Source organism: Primulina eburnea, unplaced genomic scaffold, assembly GCF_022965805.1.
Source record: "Primulina eburnea isolate SZY01 unplaced genomic scaffold, ASM2296580v1 ctg822_ERROPOS1000000+, whole genome shotgun sequence".
In the NCBI taxonomy this organism is placed as follows: domain Eukaryota; kingdom Viridiplantae; phylum Streptophyta; class Magnoliopsida; order Lamiales; family Gesneriaceae; genus Primulina; species Primulina eburnea.
Genome location: NW_027331592.1, coordinates 42,086 through 57,880, shown reverse-complemented (window position 1 = coordinate 57,880; position 15,795 = coordinate 42,086). Strand labels below are relative to the sequence as shown.

General features: G+C 35.9%; 1 protein-coding gene across 4 annotated transcripts; it reads right to left on the bottom strand.

Annotated features, from left to right (window-relative positions):
* Positions 1–2,036: 2,036 nt before the first annotated feature.
* LOC140822451 (BEL1-like homeodomain protein 1) lies at positions 2,037–5,552 on the bottom strand. Of its 4 annotated transcripts, none has more exons than XM_073183228.1 (7): positions 5,376–5,552; positions 5,229–5,262; positions 4,920–4,997; positions 3,980–4,832; positions 3,242–3,615; positions 3,088–3,148; positions 2,037–2,999 (listed from the first exon to the last, which is right to left on the bottom strand). In XM_073183228.1, the coding sequence occupies exons 4-7, from the start codon at positions 4,826–4,828 to the stop codon at positions 2,286–2,288; spliced, it is 1,998 nt and encodes a 665-aa protein (XP_073039329.1). In that variant the 5' UTR covers positions 4,829–4,832; positions 4,920–4,997; positions 5,229–5,262; positions 5,376–5,552; the 3' UTR covers positions 2,037–2,285. The 4 variants fall into 4 exon arrangements, with proteins under 4 accessions (XP_073039329.1, XP_073039325.1, XP_073039328.1 ...); XM_073183224.1 differs by having other exon boundaries at positions 4,930–4,997; positions 5,376–5,551; XM_073183227.1 differs by having other exon boundaries at positions 5,243–5,552.
* Between the last annotated feature and the right edge of the window lie 10,243 nt (positions 5,553–15,795).

The following is a 15,795-nucleotide window of genomic DNA, read 5'->3' as shown; positions in this document are numbered from 1 at the left end:
TGGCAATAATGTATTATTATTTAAAGTCAACTGATATCCTGCTTTGATGGGCTCAGGTTCCGAATCAGAATCGGAATGACAACAATTGGGCCTCTTATAAAATAGTGGGCTTGATGTACATGATGGATTAGGAAGCCCGATAGTATTAATTATAAGAAAGAAGGTTTAAATGAAAGGATGGAGGCAAAAACTTATGTGAGACGGTCTCACGGGTCGTAGTTGTGAGACGGATCTCTTATTTGGGTCACCCATGAAAAAGTATTACTTTTTATGCTAAGAGTATTACTTTTTATTGTGAATATGGGTAGGGTTGACCCGTCTCACGGATTATGACCCGTGAGACGGTCTCACATGAGACTCACTCAAGGATGGAAAACATAAAAATCGTCCAAGGTTATTTCTTGATTGGAAAATAATGTTCATGTAGTTGTGATTTTGATGCAGAAGACTTGGTACGTGGGTAGATTAACAGTGGGTATAGTTGAAGTTTTTGTTTGAGTAAAAAATTTTGTGGTTGTGATTTTTACGTCTGCTGTCCATAATCCAAGGCTTTGTGGATATGGAATTGATTGAAGTTTTGAGAAATGTAAACTGACCTAAAGCATTTGAATAGGCATTATTACCAGAAGATTTTGATTCATCTTGGAAATGGCATGTGCCATCTGCTGAAGTTCTTCCATAGTCAAATTGCGGTTCAAATCCTACAGAGCGTGATTCCGTTCTTGTTAGGTCTAATTACAATGAAATAACTTCACTAACTTGAAGAGCATGATCTCCTGCGGATTAAAGAAAGGAGAAAGTCAATAAATAAAAAAAGAGATATTAATTACTAGTTTGGAAGAATGAACAGATGTATTTTTGGTGTCTCTCGAGTATATTCTTTCATGTGTAACTTGTGAAGAGTCCATTGCATTTGCAGAAGAAAAGTTATTGCGTCCATTTCCTCAAATTCCACGATGATGTTGTTGGTGACCATGTCGATTGTTTTGATTTCCTACATTGTTAAGAACCCATGTTCCATTTTTTGTACTTGCACCTATCCTTAGTGTTACCTTCCTCGTCCCGATATTTGCAATGAAATTTTAGAGCACGACAAAATATTTCAACATCGATAAATGTTCATCTGAATTCAAAATAAAAAAAATATCAGGTCGCTCGATTATTTATCGAATATGTTGTATTAAAAATAGGAAAAGTGTAGCATACACTAGAACAATTATTTGTTTGATCATTTGAGTTAAACATGAACAAAGATGCGAAATAATTAATATATATCCACACCTAACATATCGAGTTTCATACGGCATTGTTTTTTCAAGATATTTCAAGAGCCATCCTTGTCTTTTATTGGAATCAAAAGGGCATTTCCTTTTTATTTTTTTAAAATATTCTTTCTTTAACACATACATTGGAGATAGGAGATAAGGTCTTCACTCTCATGTGGTCCATAGCAAATTCCATTAAAAATATTAAAGCTGTAAAGTAAGTCTACTAAGTCTCTCACTCACACAAGCGATTATTTTTTGACATTTTTTATTCAAAGAAACATTCGTCATTCTATTTAGTATACAAAGAATCTCAATCTCCCACTATTTAGTATATCTTGTCTTGTTCTTCTAGTCTATGTTTATTTCCAGTTCATTTTCTAAGTTTTGATAAGACAGAATGGATAAGGACTTCATTGTTTTAAAATTGGTCAAGTCCCCAAAAACAAATTTATTGTATTTAACCGATAAAGAGTTTTTTGCTTGAGAATTTATATATAAATTTTGAATTTTTGCTTGGATATTACCATTGTAAATTGATTGATAAATGAATACACAAATATATGGTATAATATTTTAGGAAAATACTCCAAAATGTGCATCAAGAAGTCCTGATTTAAACACTGGGATTTGGGGCACTGGTAACGACATTCTTGGGCTAATAGTTAAGTCTCCTGGAATGGAACAACACAAAATCAAGAACTGGAAAGGCATGCTCCATTGCTGAAATTCCACCTTAAATTAAGGTTAATATCACATGAAATAATAATATATAAAAGTTCACTCTTTATTCTTCTGTGCCACCCAATATTGCTGGTGTCTATATATCCAGTATTACAATTCAACTACTTATCTGCAGCAACAAAATTAATATACAATCACAATCCATATGCCTTCTGAAGAGCCTAACCTATCTGTAAGAACTAAAAATGTATAATATATATTCTATATGAATTTTCTTGCTCCTCCACACCAACATGTAGTAATAATGATAAGGGGGGAAACTGGTGTAAATGGAACTTAGTATTCTGAAGTTATGAAGTTTGCTTCGCCGATTTCAACTCCCCTTCCTATTTGTATGTTTTGATTTGGGAGATATGCTTGATGGGATCCTGAAATGGGAAGGCTTTCGCAGTGGGGGAGGCCCAGGGTGAGTGAAACACCATTGCCAGAATATGGAGCTTGGAATTGCTCGGGCCCGAATCTCTCGAGTTCACCCATTGGATATGAGCCGAACCCTCCAATGAAATTCGTGGGAGCTCCCATAAAGGTGAAACCATCTCTGGTTTGCCTCTCGATGCCAAATTTCAGGGACATCAGTCCGGTATCGGTTGCCTTTGAGGCAAAGTCTATTATTTCAGGAATCCGTTGTTTCTTGGGACTCGGTTGGGTGATTCTTTCCATTTCGGATGATGCAACGAGGTTGAAATGTGGTTGGTTTCTGACGTTTGCTCCGATTTGGGACGTCGAATTTGCAGGTAGTGCCATTGTTGAAGCAGTGTTCTGGTTTGGAGGCTGGTATGTTTCTTGATTTGAGATTATGCTTTTGTTTGGTTTCTTGATTCCTGGGCTCTTTTCTTTTGGAGATTTCGAGATCGAGTCGTCCATTTGTTCTCTTTTGCGATGTTTATCATCTGATCCAGTTTTCTCATTTTCTTTCATTTCTTCTAAATACATCTCCTCCACCATCGGCTTCCAAAGTCGGACCCGAGCATTTATAAACCAATTAGACACCTGTAGATGATATATAGATTATATACATACATCTACAAATGAAGTATAAGAAACGATCAAGAAATCTACCGAATGGATAAACATGTACCTGACTCCTGGTGAGCCCTGTCTGTTTAGCAAGTATCATCTTATCTGAATCCTTGGGATAACTATACACCAAACAGTAATCAAATTCAGGCAAATCCAATGGGAGAAAACTTATAAAACATGAAATATATCAGAAAAATGGAGAGGGTACTTACGGATGGAGGAAATGTTCGAAGAGCCAGGCGCGTAGAACAGAAACAGATCTTTCCGGCAGTCCTCTCTGGGGTCTCCAAGCGTTGGGCTGGATCATTCCCAGTTGCTGCAAAGCTCTTTGCTGTCGAATCTGATTGTCCACGTATTTGAGTCTTGAACCTTCCATCTTGTCTCCAAAGCTGTCTTCTTCACCTAAACTTTTGCTTGCAGATTTGATTTGGCCCAAGATTGCGTCTTTTAGGCACCGGAATTGCTTCGAGATTGTTTGAAGAGCTACGGCTGTGTAAGCCTTTGCAGAGCCGATTCCAGCTGCTTGTTCGAACCAAGAAATTACAATCTGCATCTGGTGATGGTATTGCCTGTACCTCTGCTCAACCTTTACAACACATGTTTGCAGAAGTAAACTTTAGAAATTTGATGTAAGAAACTTCGATATTTCTTCTGCCAAATATGTAAAACACTTGAAAGAGATGAAGTCTGGTTTATGCCTGAACAGATTTCATGTTCTTGAATACGGAATTGCAGTGGAAAGTAATCTCTCTTTTTGGCAGTCCTAAATAAAAGAAATAAAAATCGCAATCCAAGTTTTCTTGTAATAATGAAAACAGGACAGTTGGAAAAGAACATATCTGACATGAAATTCAGATGATGATAACCCTTCAAATTTTTTAATTCAACTTTAGATTATAAAGGATCCTTGTCATATATTCTTACACAACTGAAAACAGAAATAAGCTTACCTCGTCAAGCATGTTAACAAGCTTAGCTTTCTTCATCTGAATTTCCTGTCTCTCTGCTGTACTAAGCTCAGACCTACGTTTTGCACTGCTCTCTCCACCACTTTGCCCATCTTCATTCGCCGCATCGGCCGTTGATTTTCCATTAGTCCGTAGCTGCTCATCAATACCCTTGTCGGATTCATTTCTACTCTTTTCTCCTTTCCCGACATTAGCAACTTCGTCAAGAAGCTCCTGCACCGCTTTCAAATACTTGGAACTCAACAGTACGCTCTGCACCCCATTCACGCCGGTGGAAACGCCGGAAGTTGAGGACGGCGATCCTCCCGAAGAACCCTTGACATCACCTCCACGTGGCGTAGATATGTTGGTCACGACTGCTTGAGAGGGGATCTCTCTTTCCTGCTTGAAAGAACCATACACCATCGGCGGCTGCTGCTGTTGCTGCTCAGAAGACAGGCTCAAAGAAAGTCCTTGATGAGAGTGTGAAACCTCACGCGCTTCCTGTAGGTCGATTTGCTGGTTGTAAAGATTGTAATGGACTCCCGGGAAGAATCCGTGGAGGGCCGATACATTTGGCTGGTGAGACTGCTGTTGCGTTGACATGGCAGCTGCGGTGGTTGAACTGGAGCTCTGGAGGGGGATGCCGACAAAATGTTGAGTTTGTGACGGCGGCGCGTGGGGTAAGCTTCCAGTTGAGTTTGGGTTGAGGAATACGAAGTTGCTGTTGTTTGCAGCTGCTGACGGCTGATTGTCAGAGAATCCAACGTAGGCAGGATTCATGAAAATAAGGGTTTGTAATCCATCGCCACTTCCTAGGATTTCCGAATTCCCATGAAAGTACGTAGCCATCAATCTTGGAGAGACAGAAAAATATAAACACTGATCATTACACAACTACGCTACACACTCATAAACAAACGTATACATCAAGAAGACATACGCGCGCGTACCTGTTGATGAAATTTCTTTTGAGAAATTGACTAAAGACTAAATTAGTGCAACAGTGGGAGGATGAACCCTGAAAAATCCAGAGAATAACAATAAAAAAAATATTATTCTTTTAAAGAAAGAACCCTTATACCAAAAAGTCCAACACACTGTACAATCTGCAACCCCTTGAAGCTACTATCTTCCATCAGTAACATAATAAACTATTTATTATTTTTCTATTATATATTATAGGATTGAGTGTTGAAGAAAGGGATCGATCGGTTAGATTAATATATGGTATTATATATTAGAGATGTACCAATCAGAGCGTACACGTGCATCTTCATCACCATCTGCAGATCATCCATGAAAGTGATCAAACTTGGGAAAAAATTATCATATATCAGCAAGCAGTGCTGTGTGAGAATCTTGCGATTGAGTTACATGAAAAGGATAGAAAACACACATCATATCGTAAAACAGAAACAGGCGGCCATATATAGGAATCCACAGAGCTTATTATTTATAAATATCATGTGAGTGATTTTGTGTATACAAATAAAATAGGGTGGGGTGGGGTGGGGTGGGGTGCTGGCTTCTCTTGAATAATTTCTTAATATGAAACCATTCAGCTCTCTGCAACTCTTTTTCCACTTGATAAGAGAGAGATGTGGAAAGGAGTTTGGAAAAAGATGCCCACTTTTATAATTCACTCATTTATCCACACATTTATTATCTCTTTTAGTACGAAGCCAGAGAGAGAAACACATTTTTATTATTTTTTATAACATTTAATATATTTCATTATTTAGGAACAAAATTTTTTAAAAAAACATTGGTTAAACTAATTTTTTGATAACTAACCCTCATAAAAAAAAGTTTGACAATGGTATTTTTCTAACTATCCGCATATTTACGGAGATAAAATTTCACAGAATTTTGCTTTTTCGAGTTTTCGAAAGGTATATTATAATGTTTTTGTTTGTTTTTTAATGGAATATTGAATGAAAATCTATGTTTTGTTTTGATTGATGTATTTCAAATCTATATATTTTATATATATTCAACTGAGATCACAAACTTCAAGTTCATTTTTAAATGTTTTTGTAGTATTTTATATTAATTATGATGAATTTCAAGTTAACTCCATTATGTTGTTATTTGAAATGCATTTTACTTTGATACAAATAAGTTGTAAATAAATAAGATATATATTTAAACTTTGATATATTGTTTTATTATAAATAATAAAATTATAATCGAAATCCATTGATTTTAAATTATCTTATGGAAACAACTTAATTTAATTATTTGACGCAGAGCATGCATGCCTCTTTTTCAATTGAATCATTGGTTGCGGTCAAGTGTAGATATAAAGTCTCTATCTGTATTACAGTCTGCAATTAAATCAACAACACAGAGTTCATTATACATTTTTACTTTAATTCTTGCTATATATATATATATATATATATATATATATATATATATATATATATATATATATATATATATATATATATATATATATATATATATAATTTCAGTAAATCAACGTGATGTGTGAGCATGCAATTAGAAGATTGTGCGAAAGTGCCATTCAAACTTTTAATATCATATTTTGTTTCACTATGTATTTATTTCATCACACCATATAATATGTATTCCATCCATGTAAGGAGACGAATGTTGAATAAAGTTACGATATACGTTTATTTTCAAAAATAAATTTTTTTATGAGACAGTCTCACGGACCAGTTTTGTGAGACATATATTATATTTGGGTTACCCATAAAAGAATATTACTTTTTATTGTAAAATAATAATTGTATAAAAAAATAAGAAATTTGTTGAAAAATTCAAATTCGAAGCCGCACAACCAATCTCGTCCACTGATATAGGCTTTTATGTATACAACTAACCACTTAAACAACGTTAATAGATATTAATATTCGTATTTATACACATGAACAAGTCATTGGTTGTGGTATAATAATTTATTGATCATTTATTGTATCTATGTAGTTAATTAATAAAAAAGTAAATAAAAATGAGATGCAAGAAAGCTAAGAAATATCATGGAGACAGCCTATTTAAATTTAATTTATTTTATGATAGTTTGTAATTTTAGACTTTAGGTTTTGCTAAAAAGAAAATTTTAATTGGAGGAGGACCCGATCTCCATGTTCTTTGGTCAATGGCTTTAAATAAGGGAATAGTGGTCCTTGACAAAAACCCAATAAAGCGGCGAAATTGTACAAGCGACCTTTGGTTAGGTTTCGTAACGAATAATGTTAAAAATACAACAAATATAGAGTGTCGTTTTGTGATATTTACAGTAATTATATACTTATATTTTGTTATTATATCATGACATTTTTTATTATCTGATGAGATTTTGGATTGAATTTATCATCAGATTTTAATAAAATGAATTTTTGTATTCAATTTTTTGTGTTATAAATTTGATTGTATATTTAGAATTATTTTTCGCCGCCCATTAGAATCAACAGACAAAAAAAAAATTGAACTATAATGTTTTAAGACAAAAACTTGTGTGAGACGGTCTCACGGGTTGTATTTGTGAGACGGATCTCTTATTTGAATCATCCATGAAAAATTGTTAATTTTTATTCTTAAAGTATTACTTTTTATTGTGAATATCGGTAGAGATGACCCGTCTCATAGATAAAGAGTCGTGAGACCATCTCACAAAAAGCCTTCTCATGTTTTAATGTTCTTACGATAATTCTATTATTATACTATAAATTAGTCGTGTAACAAAAAAGGCTTCCACTAATATAAAGTACCTAATTTACACGATTCAAGTTTAAGTATTATGGAAAATTTTCGATATACATACTTGATTTGTTGACAAAGATGATTTTTGGACTTAAAATTATTAATTGATTGTAAATTATTTTCATTTTTTCGATGACTTGTAACTCATATATCACCAACATCCTAAGTTTCAGACCATGTCTCATATTCGAAACGCAAATGTAATGTTCCCCTCTCCTGATTCAAAAAAAAAAAAAAAAAAAAAAACTTTTCGTTTAGTTAATTTAACTAACTATTATATCGTAAAATCATTTCAAATAGAGGAATAATCTTATATATACAAAATGTAAGTTTTCTTCTAGACAAATTCCACGAATTTTAATTAATGTTAATTACTTGTGAAGAAATATAAATTTTTTAACTATGTTGATTTTTTAGTTCTATGTTTAATAATAATTTTAGAGGTTGTTGTTGTTATTTAATACTCTGTTGGTTTTGCTTTGATCAACTGTCGTTCTCCTACTAAATCAATATCAAGTTTTATTTTATTTTAACACACTTCATAATAGTATCCAGTCAATGCCTAAAGCCTCTTCTTTTTTTAAAAAAAATTTCTCCTATGCCCATAAAGATTAAAAGCGATCTACATATATATGTCCCAATAGTATAATTACCATCACCACACGATTGATTAATGCTTATTTGGACTAATTAAATAATTTATTTGCACCTTTCTTTGGAGAATATGTCTCTTCTGAGACGGTATCACGAATTTTTATCTGTGAGACGGGTCAACCCTACCGATTTTCACAATAAAAAATAATATTGTTAGCGTAAAAATGAAATACTTTTTCATGGATGACCCAAATAAGAAATCCGTCTTACAAAAAAGACCCATGAGACCGTCTCACACAAATTTTTGTCTTCTTTGAGAACGATGTGGTAGATTAACCAGATGGTGAATTTTAAATGAGACGATAAAAAATGAGTAGTAAGTTAAAATTTTAAATGAGTTGATAAAAAAAAAACCCAATAATAAATGTAAAATGTTTTACTTTACTAAAGTAGACATAACATCCATATCAAAAGTACTTTGGTTCACAATAGACATTAGTATATCCAATAACTATGACAATATGAATGCCACAAAAATAAAATTTATATAATTTTCAAAAAAATGTTGAAGAATAAAAATTAAAAAAATATAATCATTTTTTGTTTTAATATGATATCATAGTAATATTGACGTGTACAGTGTCCTGCTCTTAATATTAAAAATTATTACCAAAATAACATTTCGGTACTACCATTCCAAAATTAACTTAAGGAGCCCAACAAATATAAGACAGGATATCAAGTCTCAGAATATCAATTTTGCAATGATTCAGAAAGTTACAAGCGAGTCCTCTCCTTTTTTTGCCAAACCCGTCCACATAAGGGTAAAACACATTAACTATCATGAATCTTGGGTACATTTTTGGCACATAGAATAATATCATATCAAACCCCACCTGAGGCGATTTCTTTGAAATCAAATTGCTCAACTTAATTACACCCTTTAGTTTAAATGTTTAATGGATTACAATTTCAAGAATAATTAAGTTTATTAGAGATCAAAATGATCGGAGGGCGAATTGAGACGGGGGGATCAGATTACATTATATAAAAATTACAAAATTTTGGTAAGTGATAAATGTTTGAGGGATCATTGAGTCGAGTCGAGATTTGTCGAAACTTTTGTTATTGTGAATAGAGATCTGATGTTTCGATGTTATTAGTGCAATGGGGTGATACAGAGCTTCATGTTTGGATTGAGTGAATGGTGACGGGGTAATAAATTGGTATGAAAGAAAAGGAATGAGAGTGATGTTGGAAAAATATACTCGGGACGAGAGTTTTGAGTTCAATCCATGGAAAACTACATTCTCCAAAAGTTTCTTGTGAGACGGTTTCGCAAATCTTTATCTGCGAGACGGGTCAACACTACCGATATTCACAATAAAAAGTATTATTTTTAGAGTGAAAAGTAATATTTTTTCATGGATAGCCGAAATAATATATCTGTCTCACAAAATACGACTTATGAGATCTTTTCACAGAAGTTTTTGCCAAAATTATTTTTAGTACTAAAAATATATGAGATATTAAGATCGGTAATGTCAATTTATTTAAAACTTTATCCCTCAAAATGTTAGAGACACGAATCAGAAATTTGAAAGGGAACAAAACCATTAGGCATTTATTGATGTTTAAATTTTTGTGCAGCAATTTATGATAATAGTTTTTTTATTTTCGAATTATTTAATTTTTATATCTTTATTTAAAATTAGAGGTAAATAAATTGTTCACTTAAAAAATATGCTATTTACTTATATTAGTTCGTGTTAAACATAAATAGGGAGTTAGAGAAACCAAGATTAAAAATATAGAGTTGTAAATTTAGTAGTAATTAAATGATGCCCAATTCATTAGCAGTTAATGTTTTTTGGTTTTCTTAAAAAAATCAATTATAAAAATTCAGACCAATAACATGGGAATATGTGTGGGGCCCTTAACTCCTAATCGTTATTATAATGCAATCTGATTAGGGTTTAATTAATCACAGCGGAAAACGGGTTTAAAATTTCTTTACAATGAGCCCAAAATATCTCTTCTGATATTTAAATACTAAAAATAGTATTTAATCTCACGTCATAATCATGCCCACACGTAATCACAACCAATCACATACAAACACCTCATATCCTCGGGACATGCCCCGGTATATAGATACACATACATATATACTGGGAACAAGACATAATCATAAACCTTAGCCCAAGCTGTGGCTCCCACCAGAAGTACCCTATCTGGTCTCCTGATATCCTGGAGTACCTGCCATTGTCCACACACAAAGACAACAACAGCCCCCCTTGGGGGTGAGCAAAGCTCCGTATGGAACAACCAATCATATATACCACAGATATCTAAACAATGATATATGGTATGCAATGCATGTATGTCGTGGAGGTATCAGGTCAAATGCCCATCCACTGAGCACATGTCAGAATCAATCGAATCGCTATCAAATCAAATCAATGCTCGAGCTGGCACACCGGCCGATATGGGAATACACATATGACAACGTCGACGAAGCGTCGTCAATCCCACATCTCATATCCAATCATATGGGGCCACAATTGTCTATGCTTTACGGGTCATATAATACCGGCATAGCGATTGTGTTCACAAACCCCGGAATCCAATCAAATCATATCAGGGTATCCAAGGATCATAGCTCAACGTGCATGTCATGTATCGATGTATGCATAAAATGATGTGTGTTAACAAAACATTTATTTTATACATCGATACTCAAATCTCAATGTCATGTATGCCACATCAAATCATCAAATAGGCACATAGACACGTATTCCAATCCAATCCAATCAAATCAATCCAATCATATATCATATAATACAGATACCTGTCGTATGTTACCCGGTCGCAACATACCTCAATTCTTTGTTCCAATTGATGTAGCCTGAAGATACTGATATAATACTTGATCTACATCAATAACATATTCATTCCAATCAATAACACGCTTCAAAACCATTAATATGAGTTTCAAATATTATTTGAAACTACAAAAATTCATATCAAATCAAAATCATATCATAATTCAATTCCGACTTCGAATACGAGTTTATTGTCGGATATTCTACTACATATCAGAAATTCAACTTCAAATACATAATATTCCAGCACCTTGATATTTAAAGCTGATGGAACTGGAAGAAACTTACCTCAGTCAGAAGCTCTCAAGGCGCAGATAACAAATATATAATTTGTTTCGCGTTTAGACGACGTTTCAAAGTCGATTTGGAAGAAAGAAATCAAATTCTCTCGATAACTCTCGAAGGCGTAAGGATAAAATGAAAGAAAACGTACAGAATTCTCGATTTTATCACTCCACCGCTTCTCGCGCTCGGGCGGTAGAATTCTCGCGCCCGAGCGCGAGACACTCTGCCCCCGAGTACAATTGCACCGCGCTCGGGCGGTAGGAAATTACCGCTCGGGCGCGGCATGTTCTGGCTGAGAACATGATTTACATCGCGCTCGGGCGGTAACAAACTACCGCTCGGGCGCGAAGTATTCTGCCCGAATACTCATTTCAGATACCCTGGCGCTCGGGCGGTAATTTTCTACCGCTCGGGCGCCACATGTTCTGTACACAATGTTTGATTTTGTACGTATTGGCGTCCGGCCTTTCAAATCAAATTCATACAACATCAATTCATGTACAATATTTGTTTCTCAATTCCATTGTCATGATATACATCAAATACATAATCACATGACAATTTCATTAATTATCGATAATCATATGAGATTTACGATAATACGATACACGGTCCTTACATTTCTCCCCCTCTTAAAAGATTTCGTCCTCGAAATCTCAAACAGTCTTATATACATAACATTGGCAAACATACATTTGTTACCAGTTATAGTACATATCAAAGCTAAAATCAGAATAAGGATCAAAATACATCGAATACAATGGAATAGATGTCGTAGAATCAAATAAATGCGGATACGAGTCTCGCATCTTGCTCTCCAATTCCCATGTTGATTCTTCAACACCATGTCGTGTCCATTGTACTCGTACCAAAGGAATCGATTTGTTTCTCAATATCTTCTCCTTTCGATCCATAATGCGAACAGGTTGTTCAACATAGGAAAGAGAAGGATCCAGTTCAACCTCATCAGGTGCAAGCACATGCGATGGATCAGGTTCATATTTCCTCAACATAGAAACATGAAACACATCGTGAATAGCAGATAGAGCTGGTGGCAATGCCAATCGATACGCAAGATCACCAACTCGATCCAGAATCTCGTATGGACCAACATATCGAGGAGATAACTTCCCTCGCATGTCGAATCGAACAGTGCCTCTAAAGGGAGATATTTTCAAAAACACTCTGTCACCTTTCTGGAATTCCAAGGGTCGTCTTCGTTTATTCGCATAACTCGTTTGACGATCCTGAGCAGCTTTCATCCGCTGCCGAATTAACTGAACCTTATCATTCATTTCCTGTATCATTTCAGGTCCAGTCAATTGTTTCTCACCAATCTCATCCCAGAATAACGGTGATCTACATCGTCTCCCATATAGAGCTTCAAACGGAGCCATACCGATACTCGTCTGAAAGCTATTATTATATGAAAATTCAACCAATGGTAAGGCATCTTGCCATCCCATTCTGAAATCCATCACAATCGCACGTAACATATCCTCTAAAGTCTGAATCGTACGCTCAGTCTGACCATCAGTTTGAGGATGATAAGCAGTACTCATAGCCAAACGCGTACCCATCGCTTCCTGAAAACTACCCCAGAATTTAGAAGCAAACCTGGGATCACGATCAGATACAATTGAGACTGGCACCCCGTGCAGTCTCACAACATTCTCAATGTATAAACGGGCCATTCTTTTATAAGGATAAGTTCGCTCATACGGAATAAAATGTGCAGATTTCGAAAGCCGATCAATAATAACCCAAATAGCATCACAGCCCTTGGGCGAACGAGGTAAATGAGTCACAAAATCCATAGCAATATGCTCCCAATTCCATTTCGGGATTTCAAGACTATGGAGTAATCCTCCCGGTTTCATTCTCTCGGCTTTCACTTGCTGGCAGACAAGACATTTCGAAATAAATTCAGCAATGTCCTTCTTCATACGTCTCCACCAGAATTGAGGTCTCAATGTCAAATACATCTTCCGGCCTCCCGGGTGAATACTGTATTTGCTACAATGTGCTTCACGAAGAAGGGCAGATTTCAAATCAGAATCATTAGGAACTACCAGCCGACCGTTAAGACGTAAAAAACCATCAGAAGAAATCTGAAATCCAGACTGATGTCCAGCAGATACCAGTTCTTTCGACTTTTGGATCTGAGCATCGCTTCGTTGGGCCTTTCGAATCTTCGATATCAAATTCGGCTCAATTTGCAATGCTGAGACAGTGACAGAATTCCAATTCGAGTGAAAAGTCCAACCAGAAGTACATATATCATCATGTACCTTGGCGACACTAACAGAAGCTAGAACAGAGTCATGAACTTTACGGCTCAGGGCATCCGCAGTAACATTCACCGATCCAGGGTGATATTGAATCTCACAATCAAAATCCTTCAGGAGATCCATCCACCTTCGTTGCCTCATATTCAAATCAGATTGAGAAAAGAGATATTTCAGACTCTTATGGTCCGAATAAATAACAAACTTTTCTCCGTACAAATAATGGCGCCAAATCTTCAAAGCAAACACAATGGCGGCCAATTCGAGATCATGAACAGGATAACGAGTTTCATGAGATTTTAATTGACGAGACGCATAAGCAACCACCTTGCCGTGTTGCATCAGAACACAGCCCAAACCTTTACCAGATGCATCTGTACATACCACAAATCCTCCGGTACCTGAGGGAATAGTAAGCACAGGTGCTGTGGTCAATCTCGTCTTCAATTCAAGAAAACTAGCTTCACATTCATCTGACCAAATGAATCGCTGATTCTTCTGTGTCAGTTGAGTAATCGGTTTAGCAATTTTCGAAAATTCTTCAATAAAACGGCGATAATATCCAGCTAAACCCATGAAGCTACGGATCTCAGGAACATTCGTAGGTCTCGGCCAATTCAATACAGCTTCGACCTTCGCAGGATCAACAGATATGCCATGTCTCGAAATGACGTGGCCCAGAAATACCACTTGGTCCATCCAGAATTCGCATTTGGACAATTTGGCATACAAATGACTAGTACGAAGAGTTTGAAGTACCAGTCTCAGATGTTCAGCATGCTCCTTTTTCGATTTCGAATACACAAGAATATCATCGATAAACACAATAACGAATCGGTCCAGATAATCTCGGAAGACACGATTCATTAAATCCATAAAAATAGCAGGAGCATTCGTAAGACCGAAAGGCATAACCAGGAATTCATAATGGCCATACCTCGTACGAAAAGCAGTTTTGGGTACATCTTCGTCTCGAACTCGTACTTGATGATACCCAGAACGAAGATCAACCTTCGAGTATACAGAAGTACCCTGAAGTTGATCAAACAAGTCATCAATACGAGGAAGTGGGTACTTATTTTTCACAGTAGCCCGATTCAATTGTCTATAATCGATACACATTCGCATTGTACCATCTTTCTTTCGAACAAATAAAACTGGAGCTCCCCAAGGTGATACACTCGGTCGAATATATCCCTTATCGAGAAGATCCTGTAATTGTTCTTTCAATTCTTTCAGTTCCAGTGGTGCCATGCGATAGGGAGCTTTAGATATAGGCGCAGTCCCCGGCACAAGATCAATACCAAATTCAACCTCTCGATGAGGAGGAAAATCAGGAATCTCATCGGGAAATACATCCGGAAATTCTTTCGCAACAGGAATCTCAGATAAAGAAGACTCCTTCTTCGAAATATCAATAGCGTAGATAAGATAACCCTCATCTCCGCTAGTCAGCAATCGAGACATTTCCAAGGAAGATACCAATGGAATTTTGGCTTGGGAACCCTTGCCATAAAAATTCCACTTGGGTCCATCAATAGGTCGAAATCGAACCACTCCGTGACAACAATCAACGGTAGCTCGATTTGTCATCAAGATATCCATGCCAACAATACAATCGAAGTCGTGCATAGGGAGGACAATCAAATTCAGGAATATCACATTATCCTCGTATATCAATACACAATTATGCACAACTTTCTCAGACAAAATAATCTTTCCTGTTGGCGTGGCTATCGACAAAGTATCATACAACGGGGTACATTCAATATCGTGAGATGCAACAAATGCATGAGATATGAATGAATGAGATGCTCCTGTATCAAATAAAACACGTGCAGGATAATCGCAAAGCGTGCAAATACCTGCAATTACACCACCAGGAGCTTCTCTCGCCTGATCCTCAGTCATGGCATACACTCTCACTTGAGGAGGAACTTGGGCACTCTGACCACCCGGTCCTCGATATCGTGGGACATTCGACTGCTGAAAAGATGGAACAGGAACAGCAGGTCTTGTCATACTAGGGCCA